The following is a 21955-nucleotide window of genomic DNA, read 5'->3' on the forward strand; positions in this document are numbered from 1 at the left end:
CGAATGGCAGCAAGTCAGAGCATTTAGTCATGTAGACGTGGTGAAGACGACTTGCTGAAGTTCTGACTGAGGAAAAAAGGAGATTTAAGTGACTTTGAAGGTGGAATGGTTGTCGGTCTGAGTATTTCGGGAACCGCTTATCAACTGGGATTTTCACACATAATCATCTCTAGGGTTTAAAAAGAAGAAGAAAAAGAAAAAGAAGAGAAAATATCCAGCAGCAGAAGACCACAGCGGGTGCCACTCCTGTCAGCTAAGAACAGGAAACTGACGCTACAATTCACACAGACTCACCATAACTGGACAATAGAAGATGGATAAACGTTGCCACATTGTAGTGTCAGAATTTGCTGGATCCAACCTGCTTGTATCAATGCTTTAAGGTGGAGGTAATGTAATGGTGGAGGGGGATATTTTCGTGTCACAATTTGATACTATTAACCTGTCATGGTTTAACCTCCACAGCCTACCTGAGTATCATTGCTGAACATGTCCATCCCTTTAGTCGAGGCAGATGGCTGCCCTCCCTGAGCCAGGTTTCTTCCGGAGGTTTTCTTCCTGTTAAAAGGGAGTTTTTTCCTTCCCACTGTCGCCTCATGCATGCTCGGGATGGGGGATTGGATCGAAGCCATGACTCAATGCAATCAGTTGGTTTCTATGATAGGATATGTATGAATTGGCTTGAAATGATGTATATGTTGATTTGTGTATGTAAAGTGCCCTGTGACAACATTGTTGTGAAGTGGCGCTATGCAAATAAAGCTGAAAAAATTGAAATTATGAGCACAGTGTAGCATCTTCTGATGGAAACTTCCAGCAGGATGATGCACCATGTCACAAAGATCCCATCATCTCCACCATGACGATGAGTTCACTGTCCTCCAACGGCCACCAGTCACCAGTCCAATACAGCAGCTTTGGGATGTGGTGGAAGGGTGGATTCTTATCATGGATGTGCAGCAACTGTGTGATGCTTCATGTGAGTATAAAGCAAAATCTCTGAGGAACTTTTCCAATACATTGGTGAATATATTAAGGCGAAATTAAGGCTTTTCTGATGAAAAAGGGGAACTAGCTTGTATGTGTCTGCAGCTTCTTCAGGTAAAATATATCAGCTGGGATGTAACCATAGGTGTTCACCATGCACCTCTGGGTTCCCAGTTTTTCATCCTCCTACTCCCTCTTCCAGTAGCAGAATGGCCTTGAGTGTTGCAACATGAGTATTAACTAGTTTTAAGTAGCAGTCACCAGCCTTTTGTTGTGGTTTGGATGTGCGAAGGGTTATTGCTCTAAGGTGGGGCTTCTATGTGTGTGTTTGTTCCCATTAGTTGCAGAAAACCTAATCTCAGATCAGGGGTGTGAATATATTGAAGTTAGACGAGACAACTGTAGACCAATCCTTTACCTTATCAGAGGAATCCAATAAAACTCTGGTGTGGGTTTGACTGATTTCCATGGTATGTAGTGATCGAAAAGTTTATCATAGTTTGAAGTCCTGCTTTTCTGTAAGAGAATCAATCACTCAGATAAACACACATCTCCACCATAAAGCAAAATGTTCTGACATCCATTTCTAGTGAACGTCACATTGATTAGTTTGATTTATGGTTGTGTTATCATGAATGAAGGATGTACAGCAATGACTACAAAGAGGGGGGATTGGGGGAAGGAGGCCAAGGAGGAACACCAGGGCACAGATGAACTCATTGTTGAAACAGGGATTTCCACATTTCCATGTGTGTGTGTGCCCCATGCCATGACACAGAGCTCAAAAACAAGAGCAGGGATAAGAGGAGGCAAACATGGGACCATACACTAACATGTGAGCTGAGGGACAGACACACGCGCCATTATCACAGCCTGCAGAATGTCAATATGGAAAAACTGGGAAAAAAATCACTTTAATAGCCTCTTTATTATGTTCTCTCTTTCTCTCTCTCTCTTTCACACACACATAACAGTGCTGCTACAGTACAACATGGTCTGGAACAATTTGGCACAATACGGAACACACAGCAGCAAATGTAGAAAACAAAAGTTGACCTCAGATTTATTTAGGAAATGCAGCCAGGCGTGCTGAAAGTGGAATGGATGGTAGTCACATGGACGCACAGCAGGCTGAAACACAAGGAACAACACATACACACCAGTCCCACCTCTGAACTGTCAATAGGGCTAGGCCTGCAATGTTTCCATAGTAACCCCACCCCTCCCTTTCTCTTGCAGGAGAGCTGTTTTAAAAGTTCACTGTAGTGATGGGAAATCCAACACTTTTCAATGAACTGGCTCTTTTGGCTCTCAAATGGTTCTTTATTTAATATGACTTAAAGGTTTTGTTTGAAACTAATTTACCATTTATGCACAATTTATGTGTAGGCTATAAGTAATTTTTATGTATTTATTTTTTAAATACTGTTACTATTTAATGTTTCTAGTAAAACTTTAAATGAACAACTGTACACAGAGCCAAACAAATAAAAGAAAATGTCACCTCAGAAGGATTAATTACTCCACTTTTTGTTGACGTACACTCCAATGATCTTTTAAAACATCCTATCAAATGCTCAATTTACAGTTATATCTCTGCTAAATATATCATGAAAGAATAATATATACATTTTTCAAACAATTTCCAGTTTTATGTAATAAAATAGTAAGTTGGACATTATAAAGATCTTTAATTCAAATTTCTCAAATAATGAAGACCAAAAGGTGTCCCACAAAGAAACTGTTAATAGATATACAAAGATTCCTCAACAATGTCAATTACTCCAGTAAAGTAATTGAATTTAATTTAATTTAATTTAATTTATATAATTTTGGTTTTAGGATGCCTTGAAAGTGTAAATTAATTCATGTATCTATTTATTCTTAATTAATAATAAAAAAATATGTTAAATAATTTATTATATAAAATTATTATGAAGTACATTTATGATATGGAGGTTATTTGTTGTTTATTACATTCTTAATAAATAAAATTTTATATTGAAACATTGACATTTTAAAAAGCTGTTGTGGCAGTTTTTGTGGGTTTACAAAGGGAGTCCTCAGGCTGATGACTTTTGAGGAAGGGGGGGGGGGGGGGGGGGGGGGGGGGGGGGTGGTCTAAACAATCTCAATAGAAACTATATTGATTCCTAATTATTCCAAAGGAAAGTCTCAACTTGAAGGTACAGCTGTTCCTAAACAGAGTTTAGAGTAGTGTGGGTTTATTTGCGGGTTCCTGCCGCGACATAAAAACTGCATAGGTACAACTAAAAATTAGTTCCCTTCAGAGAGTTTATCCACTGCAACTTTATGCTAATGATCAAAGTCTTTCCTCATCCGAGACTGGCCGCCAATTAAAAAAAAAAAAAAAAGTCCTGTTTTAGAAAGTGCTACTTTAAAAGATTTGACTCTTCCCTATGGGAGTCGGTTCTTCTCGTTCACTAAAACTAATTGGCTCGTTGGTGAACGACACAATTTTGTTTCACCGCGTGTTTGTGCGTGTGTGAGAGAGGAGAGAGAAGAGAGGGGGCGTGGAGGCCGAATCAACTCCCAAGAAGTTACACACCCTGTCTTCACTTCTCAGGCGGAGGGGGTGACCGCAGCAGCTCACAGTTTGTCTGAAACAATCTGAGACTTCTTCTCAGGTGAACCAAACAAGCATTACAGCGGGATACTTGACCACCTGTTAGCCATGGAAGAAGACGCGACCCACGCCGAGCCCAGCAGCACCTCGGGCAGCACACATACCATCCCACAGCAGCAGCCCGAAAACACGGAGCTCTTCATCCCGAGCTTCGGCCCGTCGTCTGCACCTTCCTCCCCGACTCCAACCAGCACCCTCTCCCGACTCGGACTGAAAAGCCCGACCAGCCCGACCGCGGCGCCGGGCAGCCCGGCGGACCGCGGCCAGGTGAGCGCCATCACGGTGGTGGCGCTGCTGGACAAGCTGGTCAACATGCTGGAGTCGGTGCAGGACAACCAGCAGCGGATGGAGCAGCGCCAGGCCGACCTGGAGAGCGCCGTGCGGGTCGTGCAGGGCGACGTGACCCGCCTGTCCAAGACCCACCTGAGCACCTCCAACAGCGTCAACAAGCTGCTGGAGCGCTCGCGCAAAGTCAGCGGCAACCTGAAGGAGGTGAAGGAGCGCCTGGACAAACAGGCTGTCCAGGTGAAGAAGCTGGAAGCCAACCACAACCACCTGCTGAAGAGGAACCACTTCAAAGTGCTCATCTTCCAGGTGAGGAGAGGGAAGGAAAACACGGCTACACTCCGTGTTTCAATGCGGAAAACAACTTTTAAAGGGCCACTCCGACGTTTTCTTTAAAACCGTTTATTTATAAATACCTGATGGAACACCTGATAAATACCTATTATTTATGAACCTATAGGTTTATTTATCACAGAAACTGCTTCAGAGTCAGTAAACACAACATATCATCCACATTTGTTTTTAGAAACTGAAGGCAACTATATAAAGTAGAAGTTGCATTGTGGGAAATGTAGGACTTTTTTTTTTTTTTTTTTTTTTTTTTTTTAAACAATGAATTTTCCAGTTTAATCAACTCTAAACTCTTTGTGTCACATTTGCATTCATTTGCCTGTAATGGAGGGCGTGTTTGGGACATGCAGCTGGTTTGACACATGATATGTTACCAATAAACCACTGTTTCATTGCATTTTCCCTTCAAACTTGTAAAACAGGACTTCAACCAAACAAACAAACCTGTAAAGCAGCTAAAGTGCAGAACATAATCCTATTAACTTTTAGTTTAGGCACCTGCAAAGTTCGTACACATGCATATGAGTCTGTGCCTGTATGTGTGTGTGGGAAGAAGGGTGTGTCTGGGAATGGAGCTCTCAGGGATAATAGAGGAGGGCTTAGACGCTGACTCTGCCAGATCTGTTTACACCCTACAGTAATAATTCAGAGACAGATGGATTTCCCGCTTTAACCACCATATCACACTTGTGAGGCTAAAATTCCACATTGGCACAAAGGAAATTTAGGGTATGAACTGTGTCCTAAAACTTCACATGCTTGTGCACTGTGCAAAAAAAAAGAAAAAAGAATATTTTATCACTTGGACATGTGTTCATGATGTGCAGGTGGCTGCCATGCACCATTAACAGTCGAATTTAGTTATGACCATAAAGAAGAAGATAAAAGCCAGTTTGCTGTGTGCATGTGGAAGTTTTCCGTCTTCCTTTATTTAGTTTTTCATGCTTGTCTGCATGCGTGGAAGTGTGCGTCAGTGTACTCAGGTAGTGAAAAAGGAGGGGGAGGCCGTTGTTGACACAGCCAGAGTCACTGAGAGCTCTTAACCGCTGTTATCTGGTTTCCCAGGTACTGAGGCTCTGTTGTTCAGGCGCAACAGGTGCCAAGACTTTACCTGCACAGGCCAGGCAAGTCCTCGTCGATCAATCTCAGCAAATTTCTGCTCTGCTTTGTGTGCAAAAGCAGGGAGTGACTCAGTTTGGAGCGAGTGAAAGTGCACAGTTTGGTTAGCTTTTAACGCCCAGGCTAACTCGCTGTTGGTCCTACAAGATGAAGCAAGTTTACGACGTGTATTCGGTTCATGGGAGCCATTTTAACGCACATTCCCGAGCATTTGCAGATGGGTGCAGTAAGGACGGGGTATGACCCCAGGGGCTTGTACAGACTGCATGTGTGTGCATGCAACTCCCCTATCAGAGGCTATTCTGAAGCGCTGGGTCAGGTGTCTGCAGTTACAGAGCAGCTAAATGAGACTTGTTGCGCCTGAGGGGAGCGGGGCGATGAACAAAGTGCAGCCCTCCTTCCTTCCCTTGACTCTTTTCTGCTCACATCATGTTCTGCCAACTTCTCTTCTGTTCCTCAGCTTTAAGGATCGTCTTTTAGTGCTGTGATTTCCATTGTTCTTTCTTTCTGATGTTGTCTTTTCCTCCATTTTTGTCTCGTTACATAACATGATTGGGAACGCTTGCTTCTCATTTTGACTTGGCCTCTTGTTTTCAGCCCCGAAAGCTCTCATGAGAAGTCCATACACTTGCCACGCACCCAGCAGCCAATCTCAACATACCAAGCCCTATAGCTATAGAGTGTGGAGCGCTTTTTCTTCCTGTTCCCTCACAACAGAATTGATCCTAAACACTCATCTTCTTGTACGTGGCAGCTGAGGTGGAAACGCAGAGGGCCCCTGGGTGTACGGTCCATGTTGCACGGAGCAGAGGTCCACAGCAGCTTTGGGCTTTTGGCCACGGTCGGTCGGTCGGTCGGTCGGAGAAGACAGCGATGTCTGCCGCTCTGCTGCACTGCTGTGCATAACAAGGACTAATGAGGGCTTAATTACCACTGCTTGGACCTTGTTTGTTTGTTTTTTGTGCACCGGTGCTTTTTCCTGTCTCCACATGGCCCCACAGTGAAATACACAGAGAAAACACACACAGTTCCCACCATGTACAGTGTGGAGAGTGGTTCCTGTTTGGAGGGAACATGTGGGATTTCAGATTTGTTTTTGTGCATGGATTATTTGTCACTGACTCAGTTTACACGCTCATTACCTGAGAGTTGAAACATCTCCAGAGATCCTCGATCTTATCTGACTCTGCAGCTGCGCAGCGTTGGTTAAATTCCACTGCATTTGGAAATGAATTTCCTGTGACAGAAGTCGTTTATTTTTGATTAGATGCAAAAGTTCCTGGTTTACTTCACTCGTGAATTTCATCTCAACAAACAAGCAAATGACAAAAATGGCAAATTGAATTCTGAGTAGGTTTTCTCTGCAGTGTAGTTAAAACAGAGAATGGAAAGATTATTGGTGGATTTCTGGAGGGAGTAACAACAGCCTGAAGTTTCACACCATATCGCTCTCGCACACTATCAAAGAACATTCATATCTCTCTGTGAGGGAAAGAGAAATACATGTTCTGCAGCCAAACTAAACAATCTGACTGTTTTCTCCTGCTGGAAGCTTTGCTGCAGGCCCGAGTCATTCATTCGCGCCTACGTTTAATAACTTAAAATGGGTTCGTCTCTTCTGCCTTGCCTTTAGACAGGTTGGCTGGTTGTGATGTTTCGGGATTGCTGCAGATCACGTCGTCGGCATTCTAACTCGTCATCATGGAGCTTTTTGCTTGTTGACACTTGACCGAAGGTTGGGACATAATCTCAGCTTTCAGATGCAGGAAGTAAAGGCTGATTTTTTTTTTTCCAGTGTTGGTGCGGCATGCTTTTCCCAGCCTCACCCCAAACTCTCGCTGGAGATGGAACAGTTGCGATTTTCTTGACTATTGTTATGATTATTCCACTTATGACCAATTTGGGAGGAAATGAACTTTCTACTACTCAATGCTAACTATATATTTTTTCTAAAAACTACACGAAAGAAGTGCAGAGTTCCTGTTTACAGATTAAAAAGTAAGATATTACAGGTCATCCAACTGAGACAAAGTCTCATTTACTTTTAGGGGAGACCTGTTTACAGATCTGGACGAGCGTGGCTTTGAATTCAAGCAGAAACTTTTTACCTGAAACCCTTTTTCACCATTTTTACTTACTTTAAAATCTAAAAGTGTTTCAGAGAAGTACTGCATTTGTATTTTAGAGATAAAAACTTACTTTTGATGTAATAAAAATAGGGGAATTTACCACTTTCTCCTCACCAGCAAAAAAAACCAAACAAATACATCAGCATTTTCAATATTTCCACTCTATTATATTACATTATACTTTATTACTATTGTTATTATTTACCACATATTCGTTTAATTAAAATGAAATATTTTCATCTTAGAAATATTGGAAGAAACTAATTAGGGTAATCTTAGTGTAAAAAATCTCCAGACCTTCGTCATGTTTGCAGCCTCTGATTAGCCAATAGAATGGACTCATTAAAATAACCAGCTTGGGAATCACTGCATCCTTAGTTCTCATCTTCACTGGATAGTTCTTCCATTTTGGATTAAAAATCCCTATATAGTGGTCCTTTTTAATAATTATTAAAGGTTCAAATAAAAGGTCTAATAATCTGGAGTCCTGAACACTCCACCCACCCTCACAATCCTTTACTATGTATGTAGGAGTGACATTAACAGTCAGGGAGGGGGGGAACGCCACAAAAGACCCGTCCTTGAAGCAACATTTGGTTTGCCCCTTCTGGCTTACCATAGTTTGGTGGCAATGCAGTTTGGTGGAGCTGGGAGGAGGCTGTCCTCGTTATGCTACCTTTTTACAGATAACTCATGTGAGAATACTGTTTTTATTTTTATGCAGTTCTACACTGATGAAAACATTTCTGAATATCATATTCCGTTTCTGCCGACATGTTTTCCCAGATGTGTCTCACTTGACCTTAAATATAACACAACCAATGTTTGATTACAAGGGAAATGCTTTAAGCCAACCAGAGAGAGACCGGGTTTCTCTCATCTTCTTTCTAAACATACTTTCATTAGTAAACAGATATTGGAGTGAAAGTGAAGAACAGATTGCATGAAGTCACATCCATCTCCACAGGTTGGAGCAGGCTGCTGGCTGGAGGCTACAGCTGAGATTGCATGTCTGTGTCCTTTTCACACCAGAGTATCGCTGAAAGCAGTGCTGGTGGTTTCACTGCCTTCAGATTTATTTGGCCTCGGAGTCGGAAAGGCTTACCTACGTTAAAGGAATGTAAAACGCTCACTGACGAGTTGAACTTCAGCAGCATCTGCACCTGCAGTGTGCTACGAATCTGGTTTTACTAAATTTAATAAATTTAATAGAAATCTCCAATCCCATATCTTATGCTGAATTTCAGAACAACTGTGCAGAAGAAGTGATGTCAAAAGAGTAAAACTAAAGAAAACAGTGGAGTGACTGCATCATGTGAGGCATGCTTTTTATATGAACAAGGAAGTTTGTTTGCACATTCTTGATTTAGTATCGTTCGTATTTTCTCTTTGGGATTCATTTTTCACCAAATCCTGTGGGGTTCCAGGAACAGCGAGAGGGGAAATAAATGTTGAGAGTGAAATTATGAGCATAGGTGGGAAAAAAACCTGATGAATATAGGATATTGTAATAGAATCTGCAGTAAATCCAGACAACAGATCATGATCATACAAAGGGTTGCAAAATGGGCGTAAATGTGTCAGTATCACCTTTGCTTCTCTGCCTGCCCACATTCAGGTTTGACAAGTCAACTGTTCCAGTCTTTGAGGCCAGAACATGTTTGTAGCTGCAGATTCCTGCAGTTAAATACCAACTTGGCTTTAGTTATTGTAAAAAAGAAAAAAAAAAATCGTGTTTTTTATTTTCATGGGAGTGATCAAAAGGGTGGTTAACTGAATGAACACGAAAGAAAGTGATCATGTCTGGAAAACCTTCTAAATTGCATCCCAGTCAGAGAGGAGCATGGATATTAAACTGTAAATTTGTTCAGAAAACCTATTTTACCCCTGTTGGATTGCAGACATACAGGAAAAAAATGATAAAATGTTTTACATACTATCCTTCAATTTACTTCAAAGCATCAATGATTAATTGTGTTAAATCAGTTTGTGATATTGTCTCTTAAATAGATTTTTTTTCTGAATTTATTATTATATTATTTTATTGATATCATATCAGTGACGAAATTGGTGACTTACACCTCTCAAAGCCTTTTATATTCTACTTTATCCTACTTTAAAATGTTGTGAAACATCGTTGTCTCCGTATGTGCCATGTGGCCGCTACGCTAGTTGTTACATCCTCTAGAGGGCAGTTCAGAGTTCATCTCCAAGTTGTTGCATCAGTTTCAGATGATAACAAACAACCTGATGGAGGAGGTCATGATATTGCAAATCCTCAGAAAAAGACAGTGATGTAGATGGAGGTGGTCTGTGCAGCAGTTAAGTACGTAGCAACGTCTTCTTAGTGCGCTGATTGAGACACACCCAAACACTACTTCGATGTTTCAGTGCATAGTGCATCTACACTGACTTTTACGCAAAAAACTCAGTGCACTGAAAGTACCCGGATGCTGCCTTTGTGTCTTTCACTGGTGTGCAGGTCAACACTGCCTCGTCGATTTCTGGTGGCACTGCTGCATGGGTACTCATCCGCAAACTCTCTAAACAAACTGAAATATGAACATAACTGATGGAGAAGGCAGACTGAAAGGCTGCATGCATGTGCATATTTACTGTAGAGCATAAATGAGGCTTAAAAAGGATCAGCTTTACTCTTTATGGTGCATTTTGAATTATAGTCTTAAAGGTTAAGAGACTGAAAGCAATGAGCTGGAAAGATGTAGATCGGTTAAAATATGGACTGCGCCAGAAGATACTCTTTCAAATGTTTTTAAAGGAAGAGGCTGCATCCTGTTTAACTGAGCTGTATAACAAGGAACAACAGCTGAGAAAAACTATAATCTACATTATTTCTTTTAAAAAATCCCAGAATCATGGGACGAAATTCTTACACATGGTCCATGTGTAAGTAGTAAAAGCGATTGAGTAAAACCGCATTGAGCCTCCATTTGCTTGGGATTTGCCAAGAGCACATCGCTTAGCACGCCTTTCGTTAAGCCTGAGGTATTAATAAGTTAATGAGGCTAATTTTCCTGCTCATTAACTCTCTGACTGATGAGCCTCCTCTCTCATTTTAAACCTATAACACTGCAAGGTAGATGCAAGTATGGAGGGAATAAAGTTACTTCGATTGTTAACTTAAAATCATAAAAAATGGACTTTCCCCAGCATCCAGTATTTTTTGCCAAAGCCTTTGCAGTCCATAGCGGGAAGACGGAAAACAATTGCCATTTTGGTTTTCATAAATGAAACATGAAAATTCAACACTAGCTAGATAACGTGATGGCTTCCTGGTTTTACTGTGGACATTTGTGCCCTTTAACCTCCATATGAGGTAAACATTGTCCCGACTGTAAACAGACTTATCAAAAAATGCTCATGGTATCTAAGCACAGCCTTTATCAAACAATGGTCCAGATATGCACAGAATGGGATTGTATTTGAGCTCTTTGTAAAGGAGGATCTTGGTAGATTTGAACAGAGGCACAAAAAGGGAGTAACACAATGAGAACTTGAGAAACTGGAGCTGTAAAAGCATTGCTGAAAGCAATCTTTTACCAGTGTACAGTACATCATTCATCACAGCAGGAGTTAAAACTGTGAAAGTTTAGTGACGCCATCTGGTTGTTGAAGAGGAGCCACAATGAGTGACAGGCCTGTAACAGGCTCAGTCACCCATGGGGTTATTATCAAGACGACAATACCAAGTGGGAAATTAATTAGGAGAGTTGGAAAGCATATGTCAGAGAACATGAAACACATAATCATCATCAGCCAAAGTGCACAGAATTGTTGTTCTGTAAATCACGGGTTGCTAAAGAAGTTTTCTTCAGATGTCCATAACATCATCCTCTATGTCACCAGGATTCATGGTGGCCTCTTTAGATTACAGCGCGCTCCAAAATACCAACACGTCAGCGCGGCATCTCGCTTGAATCAGTTATTGTGTCGTGTGATTACACAAGCCCACGAAGCCAGTAAACATGCCGTGTTTTCTTTTGGTGTGGTAGATATGGGAGGGGCGCGAATGCAAACGAATGCCCAAACTTGTGCACAGTTTTATGGATATTGTGCCAAGATGGATTCTTCAGAAATTTTGATGATGAGACTTTTATGATTATTTAGGACGACATGTGACACGTTTGTCACAGTTTAGTCTTTCAGACCGGCTGGTTTGCAGCAGGATGTTCCGTCCATTTGGTTCTGTGTTCAGTTAATTCAGAGTTTATCATGTTTTGTACGCAGTGACAAAAAAAAAAGCTGAATTCCATTTCCTTTCTTTCCTTCCTTCCTTTCTTCCTTCCTTCCTGTGTCCACAGATGGCTCTCTGCGCATGCTAGGTTGTTGGTGGTGTTGCACTGCAGGCCTGACAGGGATGAACTTTAAAAACACTCTCTGCATTTGGCGGGGAGGTGGTGCGTGCTCTAATCAAAACACATGCAGATGAATGAAAGTTTGCATCATCTCTTGACTTTCAGGTGGCCATTGTTCCCTTAATGGGCAGAGCAGGAGGTTGCAGTGTAACAACCTCTGTTTATGCTAGCATTTTGAAAAAAGCTGTGCTGTATCACAGATAAGCAAATCAAGATAATAGCCTCCCATGCAAGGATCTTGTCAGTTGCAAGTGTGTATACACATGCACCTCTGTGTGTGTGTGTGTGTGTGTGTGTGTGTGTGTGTGTGTGTGTGTGTGTGTGTGTGTGTGTGTGGCGATGATGGTACACCCTTTTAATGGGGAAGTTCTTGCACCACCCCTCCCTGGAGACATGTGACTCATTGTACTAACACACCTGTACCAACTTCACCTTGTGGAATTAAGGAAATGTGCTGTATATTTAATTGAATCATGTCATGGGTCAGGGCAGCACACTTGATTAAAATGTTAGCACACACACATACACACACACACACACACAGATAATGCATTGTGTAAAACTACAGGCTGATAATGCACATGGTGGAACATTTGTAATTTAATGTCTGCCATGCATGTTAAGACATTTATAAGGCATAGCATATTTTATTTATGACTGAAGCTGTGATTATGTCAGGAGGATTTTATGGCCTTTTTTTTAAAATACATTTTCGCAGACATATATTTTGCATAAATTTAGTACTTTGGTGGAATTTTGGTGAAAGCCAAGCTGAACTGAAGTAAGCTAATTAGGGGTGTCCCAATCAAACCTCGAGCCTGAGATTGAGGGCTGCCTCAACACTGCTATCTGTTGTTACATGTCAGATGGCCTAACAGGTTGGGGCAGGAGCTTGCCAACATGGAATTTTTGCTTTTGTAAATCAAAGGCAGTCAGAAAGCCACTCGTTACAACTGTAATCTGAGCATGTTGTGAGGCAACAGAGACATTGTCTTCATTCAGTACTATCAGTTTCTTTTAAAATAATACAACTGGTTCAGCACAGAGCTCTTGTAAGCCAAACCAATGCCAAGGCCTTGTGGTCTCACAAAGGCCCACAGTGGATCTCTTTGCCTTCATCTTTCCTTTAAAATAGTACCTGAATTTAACACGAACACCAATTCCAACTTCCATTTATTCCATTTAGGAAGTATTACCTGCACCAGTAGAATGGGGCAAAGCTGGAGAGCATTTTGGATTTTCATTCAACAAGGAAAACCAGTAGACCACATAGTTTAAACAATGTTCATTTTCACAGTATTATTAGTTCTCCAAATACTGTAAATCTGTCAAGTAAAAGGTTCAGGCCCAAAACAACTTTGTCGCAGGAATATATTGGACTTGATGAATAAATAGCGTTTATATGGTCCAACAGTGCAGACAGCAGGAGGACACGAGGCTGATGCACACACGTTGTTGATTGCACATATCAAACTCTGACCCTCCAGGACTTTCTATAAATCTCCTCAAAATATTAAGCTCTGCTCAAGCCTGTAATTAATGACCCATTCATTTGAATCAGCCATGTCAAATTAGCAAAACATCTAAAACCTGCAGGATTCTCTGGCCCCCGAGGATCATAGTTTCACACCCCTGCCCTACATCTTCCCAGTGGTGGATTACCAGCTTGGCACTAGGGGCCTCAAACCTGGAGTAGGTAATGTTGCCTAGTGATATATATATATTTATTTTTTTTTAATTCTGGGTGAATTGGTTCCTCGCCCTAATAGTAGTCTATACATCTTGTAATCATGAACACCACAAAATATAGTAAGACACCTCAGTTTACTGTAAATGTGTAAAAACTCTGACGAATCCAGAAGTTTGGACCGAAACGGAGTTGTTCTTATAATTTAAAAAAAAAAAAAAAAAAAAGCCTTGAATCATGCAAAACCAGAGTGGGAGGAGCCAAAACAGGGTGCCATTTTCAAATCTTTCTGGCTCCTCAACATTACTCATCCCAGCTTTAAGACATCAGTTTTGATGACCCTAATTAAGTCTCACAGACCTCTAAGGAGTATTTATGTAATTTTTACACATATATAGTGTCGGGAAATCAAGATATACTAATTGTGATCATTGTAAAATTGTCATAATTTCTTTCACAGCAATCATAGAAAGAAAATCTGTAATTGTGACATTCCCATTGGGAATAATTTCTGCAAATCAGCCATGACCAAAAGTCCTAAATGTTCTTCACTCAATTCAAGATGTTTTTTTCATCTGCAAGAGTTTAATTCATGTCAAACAGATTAAATAAATTAGATGACAAATTGCTGTTGTTAAAAAAAAAACAAACAACGCAGATTTACGTCGTATTTTAGAGCCCTGCAGTTTGGAGCAGTTACAAGTAATCTGATATTTTAATGGCTTTTTTCCTCTTACTGGTGTTTACTTTGCAACTGGTTGCTCTTTGGAAAATGCTGTTGTCAAATTCAGTTATTCTTGTGGTGGCTATGAGTATTTTTCATTATATAAGCCACTAATTGCACTGTCATTCAGGCTGATGGGTTGTCGCACCTATCCACTCAATGGGTTGGCGTGTTCAATGGGTACAGTATATAAACAAAGTTGACCTCATAAAGCAAACGGTATCCTGTTACACATGCAGCCAGAGTAATGTGAGGACATTGTAGCTCCTTTATTCTGCTGCAGAATAAACCACACCCCACCCTGATCTCTGCTTGAGCTGAGCAAGACTCACAAAGCTCAGGCTTAGTAACTTCTTGCAGGACTTGCAATTAGATGGCAGTTCTACCATGCAACTGCTAAATGAGACCTTGACCTGCATTACATAATTTATTACAAAATAACTTTGATGTAGCTGTCCTTTCATGCACAGTGAACTCACAAACAAACATGTTTTTTTGTTTTTATTGGGTGGCCTGTTCCAAATTTATTTTCATAATCTTTCATCTTCCTCCTTCTTTAAACAATGGTCAGTGTCCAACATGGCTGTCCATAAATACGCGTTGGCACACAAACACTCGCACACACATGCTGTATCGCATTCTCAGTGGTTAATGAGTCCTTGCTTAGAGGCTACGTTAATTAACAGGGTTCCCAAGAGAAAAGAGCCAGAAAGGTCGACACGTACACGCATAGTCCTGGGTCAAACGGTATTTACGAACATTTTGTTTATTGTGGACTGCATGCCAAAACTTTTGGGGGTTAAACTGGGGACATGGTCATTTCACATGGATATAGTTATTGTATTAGCCAAACACAAATGGAGATTTGTCTGGTAAAACCAAATAAACGGTTTAGAAAATAAAGAATGGAAGTCATTGACGTTTAAGATGATAAACACAGGAGAAAGCTGAAGAGTCTCTTGCTGCTGTGAGTTGGAGTTATCACCAGCAGTGAACAGTTAAAAGCAAAGCGTGAATTTTATTTTTTTATCAAGTATTACTCAGTAGAATTTCAGTGAGATATTACTTGAGCTGTACTTGAGCAAAGGACTCCTTTGTTCTCTTAGTTTTAGTGCGCTGCCTCCTATGAGCTTCCCTACCTGCTCTGATTATACCACACATGTTTTGGCCAGATCCGAAAGCCTATGGCAAGCCCAGACTGGATCAGAGATATCTAGATTGAATCTTCAGACGCCCTCACACCATCGAACAATCACAGAGGATTAGTCTTTATAAGGAAATGCTTGACTGTGGGTCAGGATAGACCACATGTGCTCTGATTTTACTGATTTAAGTGTCTGTTGATATTTCATGCTGATCAGATGTAATAGACTTCTTCTGAAATGCACACACAGCATAGCACGTAGGAAGGATAGCAAAAGGTCTTAAGTAATAGGGCTGTGATTTATTTATCCATGGCGATGACTTCTTTAATTCCTTTTAGGATCCCTAAAACAGATTTGATGCAAATAAAGTTGATTCGTCATTTAGTAATGCTGCCATTGCATTGACTTTCCAACAATGTTGTCTTATAATCCAGGTCCTCAGGACCCCTTGCACTGCATGTTTCCCCCTCCAAATCATCTGAGGCAGATTACTGAACTTTCTCATCAAGTTTTTTTAATTAGCCTTTTGTTTCATTCAGGTGTGTTTAAAGTAGGGTTACCTGTAAAACATACAGGGCAGCGCATCCTAAGGACCTGGATTGGGAAACATTACCCTATTTGATTGTCTCCCAAACTTCAGAACAATTTGCAGCACATGTTGCAGATGGTGGTGGATTGACATGGTTTCCTCAACGTAATTTAGTAACAGAATTAATTTGCTGGAGAAAAGAGTAAACATGGACCTCTACATGTGTAGGCATGAATGTACTGAAAAATATTGTCCACAATTAGGAGATCTTTTACTTTTGAAATATTGACATGTGTATTAACTCAAAAGATCCTTTATTAGTTGCACTGGATGGGTGAATAGGTATCACCTAAATTATACAGCATGATATTTTTTCTAAATATTTCCAGTTTGCAAGTATTTGACTTATTTTTTTTTTTTTTTTTTTTTTTTGTTTTGTTTTTATTTTGTTTTCTATGACTGGGTGTGGACTGCATTTTCCAGTGAGAGAGGAATTATGGTGCTTTCTATTCCAATTGCTGCAGAAGCCTGGACAAGAATAGACCATTTTCATTGACATGAAATGAGAAAAAAGAAATATTGTCTTGATCACTTGAACCCGTCGTTCTCCACAGAACTTAGCAGATCCAGATCTTTGACTGTATGGATTGTGATGGCATTTGTTACTTTGAGCTACCTCCAGCTTTTTTCTCTTTTTTCCTTTTTTTGGTCGATACCTTTAATAAACATAAATACCCGTGACATCAGACTCGAGAATCCTTTTTTTTTTTATTTCAGCTTTGAATCTTAGATTCAGTCATTCTTGGTACTCCAAAGCAGTAGTGCAGCAAATTTCTCATGTTGATAACAAAACCCTGCGATGGACTGGCGACATGTTCAGGTGGTACCCCGCCTTTAGCTTTCTAAATTCTGGGATAGGCTTCAGCTTTCACACTACTCTGAACTGGACTATACAGTTAAGGAAATGATTGGCTCACTTGCAGTAAACAGTTGGAATAAGTGTTATAGAAAAAGAATAAATGTGTTGTTTGGTCCATGTTTGACCTTCATACCTAAAGCATCTCCAGACAACAGACACAACTCCTTTGTTTTGTGACATCTTGTTTAACTTCAGTTTCTGCTACAGCTTTCTGAACGTTCTTTCTTCATTTCAGCAATATCCAAATCATTCTGCTGTATGTTTAATGGTGCAGCAGTGACAACACGCTTCCCTTAATCAGCCTCGCAGTGTAAGACAAACTCGTGTAAGAAGTTATAAAGGTTTTTGCTATGAACTGGTATACTCCTCATTTATGTCAGGCTTACTGTCTTTTTTTTATTCCACCCTTTTTATGAGGGCCGCTCCCGGTGTTGCCATTCCTGTGCTAATCTTCCTTGCACTTTTCTAAAGAGCTGCTGTAATTATTGCATCTGTTTTCTGTCTTGCACTATTTTGAGAAACAATATGAGTCCAGACAAAGAAGCCTGTGGTCTTTTAAAATGCCATTGCTGCTCCTCTTCAGTGTTTTTATTATTAACAAGATTAGCAACCAACCCTCTGCTTCCTGTTTGAACTGGCAGGTGGAAAATCATTAAACACCATTGGTTATATAATGAATTTTAAGTTTTCTTCTTTTTTTAATTCCACACTGAATATTTCTGAAACACTGCTTGAATTGTATATGAGGGTAGCTTTTAGTTTTTTTTATTGCATATTTTTTAAAGGCTGTGTTGAGGATGCAGCCAGTTTGTTACAATGCGATAACTGGCTTTCTGACTAGAGTCTGCTTGAGTATATTCAGGTCCATGCAGATTGTGGGTGTGGTGCAGTATTCGAGCTGCAGCAAAATGGGACATGAAGATCCAACAGCAGGGACCCGCTGAAAACGGCTGAAAGGGGAGATGGCAGTAAAAGCAAATGATAGATAGCAGAACCAGAGCTGTTCCCAAGGGGTGCTACCTTTGGTCACACATAGTGATTTATGGTAAATAAAAAAAATTACAAACTCGAAGATCAGGTCTTATCTTTTTTTTTTTTTTTTTTTTTTTTTTTTTTTAAAAGTATTTTTGGCTACAATAAAGCAAAAACTGTTCAATGGTACTTTCTCAGTCCTGCTTTACAATATGTTGCTGTAGACTGTAAAGTTCTGAAACCTTTCGTGTACTTTCTCTTTTGAAATTATGTACCTCTTCTTAGGTTGGAGGTTGGGGCCTGAAGAACACACTGACAGATTTATTAGCATAAACTAGGAGATACACATGCTTGGCACACACCTGTACTGTGAATCACAGCTGCATGTTTCAGATCAAGGCAAGAGCTATCAGGTGTGTGCAAGGTGCTTTTAGCTTTCATTTTCTCAACATATGTACAGCATTGATCAGGAATAAAAACATCAGTGAAATCAATGTTATACTTTTCACTGTGTCAAGTCTTTATTGTTTAATATGTAGAGATACTACTACTCTCTCATAAGAACTATATGAATAGAAGAGTGATAGGTGATGTATGGTTATGAGTGAAGACTCTTCAGGACCATCTGGTTGGCCCAGTCTGCAAGTATGCTGATGGCACTTCAAGAAAGATGCATTCTTCAGTCCTTCAACACCTCATGGCAGCTTGTTGCTAGTAGTACTCTTAAGTGTCTTGAAAGTTACCATGCATTCTTTGAAATGCAGTCATACTTCTATGCATGCATATTTTTCTACATGAGGTGCCAAAACAACAAGTAAGTCACTCAAAAATGCACCGAGGGTGAGTTTAGAGTATGCCAGGTAATAGTTGAGACATATGTTGATAATAAGTAGCCCCCAGAAATGTTTTCCACTTTTACATTGTACATTACAATTGCAGTCTTTTACATATTTACAAAACGACTGATCAGAACTGTGTGGAGGTGTCGAGTCATGAAAGATTACGTTATGTTTCATGGCTTAACCTCAAAGTCCTGAAAGCACTGGCGATACTGTCAAGAAAGACTGTTTGTTTTTGAGCATTTCAAATGTTTAGTGGAGTATGTCAACCACTGGAGCCGAAACTTCAACCTCCACTCACTCCTCTGTGTGAAAAGATGGGAGGCTCATAAATTCCCAGTGGACGTGAACATTGGTGGTATGGGGCTGCCTGTGTGCAATTGCATGATTGCATACAGATGAGTGGGTAGGGGGGTATGTTAAGGTAGGAGGGGAGAAGATCTGAAAACACGTGCAAGAAGAGAAAGTTAAACACACCGAAACTATGGGTATCAAACTCCCTGCTCCTCATCTCAGCCCGTTTGTGGCTGACAGCATATTTATTTATGGGTGTTGGGTTGGAGGCCAAGAGAGATATAAAAGAGAAAATGAACAGAGGTGTTTGACTCTTGCAAAGAAACAAGTGGAATGCCTCAGATGTCTTGAGAAGAAAACCTGGGAGGCATGCAGAGACTGGTTTTTTTGAGTCATATGCAGGCAGACCTCACCTAGATGCCAGAGTTTACTAAACACAGTCCTCAGCTTACAGTGAATGCTTATTTGACCATGTTGAAAAGGACGTGACTACCCTTGATCATTTCCAAGAAGTATACATTAATATGATGAATTTCATTTAGTTGATAACGGGAGAACTTGCCATCACTTATGAAATAAAAAGTAATTCAGAATCCGACAAAACCTTAACACACCTCTTTCTATTCATTTTTTCCCAATAGGAGGACAATGAGATCCCCTCCAGTGTTGTAGTGAAGGACTCTCTCAAGACTCCGCAACCAAGCCAGTATGATGCAGAATCCACCCGGCCCACCCCATCTGTTACAGGCTCTGTCGAAGGCATCCGCACCCAAGACGAAGGTCTCCAGACCATTAGCCTGTCCTCAGATGATGATGCCGATCTTGCAGCAGCACATCGAGACGAAGAGGAGATGCTGCACTATGAGGCTGCTGGAGGTGCTCCCATAAGATACGAAAGAAGGGCCGACAGGTTCAAACGCAACAGTCTGAAGAAGGTTGACAGCCTCAAAAAAGCCTTTTCACGCCAGAGCATTGAGAAGAAGGTGACCCAGATCACCACCAAGATTGTGCCGCCAGAGAAGCGTGAGAAAATAAAGAAGAGCTTCACCCCTAATCACCCCAAGAGCCCAACAGCCAAGACCTCCTCTTTCAAGGTGTCTCCCATGACCTTCAACGTCAAGAAAGTCCGAGACGGGGAGGACCCCACACAAGAAATGGTGTCACCCGGTGAAGGAGCACATGTGGAGATTCCTCCTTTGGGAGGCCTAGATGGCGAGATTCCTCTGGCAGAGGTGCACACCACAGAAGAGGTTGTGGAGGATGTTCAGGAGATGCTAAGCCCCTCCTCCCCAGAAAGCGTGAACGCAGAGCTGTCTCTGAATGGAAAATCACTGAGCATCGAGTGCGAGATGAACGGAGAAAGTCTCGCTGGCCTGGCAGTTCCAGAGCAGGATGAAGATGTTGGCGAGGAGGAAGAGGAGGAAGAAGAAAATGAGGATAAGCATAAAAGTCCTGTTGAGACAGCAGCCGATGCCCCGATTCCGACTGCGACAATTGCAGTGGAGCAAGCGTCTTAATGTTGTTCCACTTTGAAATTCTTTGGTTTTTGTTCTTTATTTCCTCACATTTCTACAAATACTGATCAGCTAACAGGCACAGATAATCCCTCCACTTTAAAAACTCTTCAGCTCTTTCCACATGTAGGTTTATAGAAATATAATCTTGACTTTCTAAGCTTGTCCATCTCTGAACCTTTTCCTACAGCACTGCCTTTGATCACCACAGTGGTCCAAACCTTGACGTGGTTTGCATTAGCAGCTAGACATGACAGCACACCTCCTAAAGAGTTCAAATTGCAGGGTGTAGTTGAAGTCCTCCTCAAGCTTGCAGGAATACACCATAACTCACTCTTCAGTTGATGCCCAACCATCCTAAATAGGTGCACATCTCCTGGGCACTGGACCAACTATCTTCCTCCTGCTGTGTTTGTCTGCCTCTGGTCCTCTCTGCTTCACTGACAAATTGCCTCCTTTGTTCTTGGTGGTTTTGTGAAAAATAGTAAATCTCTGGCAACGATGGGGCAACCTACAGTCTGCTGAAGGAATGTGTTGCCAGGTTGTGCAAGAGTTGGAATGGGGAGGAATTTTTTTTATTTTCAGAACAGGTCCTGGGGTCTTTTTTTTTTTTTTTTTTTTTTTAAGTAGATTGAGGTTATTTCCCAGACACTTTGGCCTGTGTAGAGAAAAAAAACTGATCTTAACTAACAAATGGCTTCAGAAGTCTGAGTGGCTTTATCTCTACTCCTGTCCCAGTTGTGAAACTGTGAGGTGGTCCCATGTCAAGATCCAGTTTCCTCTTTTGTTTATTCTTTTATAAATATCCTATCTGTAATATCATATAGTTCTAGGTTGATTGCTGTTCAGACTCTGACAACTAAAATAGAACTTTTTTGTCTCAAAGGAAAGTAGAGTAGAAGTTAAAATGCTGAAAACTCTTGAATATTTGTTTGAATAGGGAGACTTTTGTGTTACCTTTCATTTCCTGATGTGAATGAAGGACAGCATTGCAGGACAGAGACTATATCCTAGAGGTAGATAGATGTGATTTAGGCCGGGATTTTAAGTTTGTGTCATTTTTGCTGCCCTATCCCTTTCATGGCAGAGCTACGTTTATGTTTTTGTACAGAAATAGTCATTTTCCTTGTAAGGGTCACGGTTTCTAGGCATTTACAGAGTGATTTTATCGTGACTGCCTGGAGTATGTTTACTTATCCAGGAAAACATTTTATCTGTGACATAGTTTATTGTTTTTGCATTACTCTTTGACACTTGAGTATTTTTAAAAAACTTTTTCCCCAAGTATCCATAAGTTGCAAATGTAAATGTTTACTTAGTGTCATTATTTTAAAGCATTAACGTTATCTTTGAAATTTGCCAGGCCCCCATCACTGAAGCCTGGATACATGCTCAAACAGGTGAACTCCTAACCTGCACAAGCTGGTTTGAGTAATTG

The 21955-nt window shown here is 40.8% G+C and overlaps 1 protein-coding gene across 1 annotated transcript; it reads left to right on the forward strand.

Annotated features, from left to right (window-relative positions):
* Positions 1-3682: 3682 nt before the first annotated feature.
* Positions 3683-21112, forward strand: LOC306766120 (caveolae-associated protein 2-like; the record flags this gene model as incomplete). Its single annotated transcript, XM_079253728.1, has 2 exons — positions 3683-4228; positions 19645-21112. The coding sequence occupies 2 exons, from the start codon at positions 3683-3685 to the stop codon at positions 20518-20520; spliced, it is 1422 nt and encodes a 473-aa protein (XP_079109854.1). The 3' UTR covers positions 20521-21112.
* Positions 21113-21955: the final 843 nt, after the last annotated feature.

This window comes from Telmatherina bonti (genome assembly GCF_933228915.1).
Source record: "Telmatherina bonti genome assembly, chromosome: 15".
NCBI lineage: Eukaryota > Metazoa > Chordata > Actinopteri > Atheriniformes > Telmatherinidae > Telmatherina > Telmatherina bonti.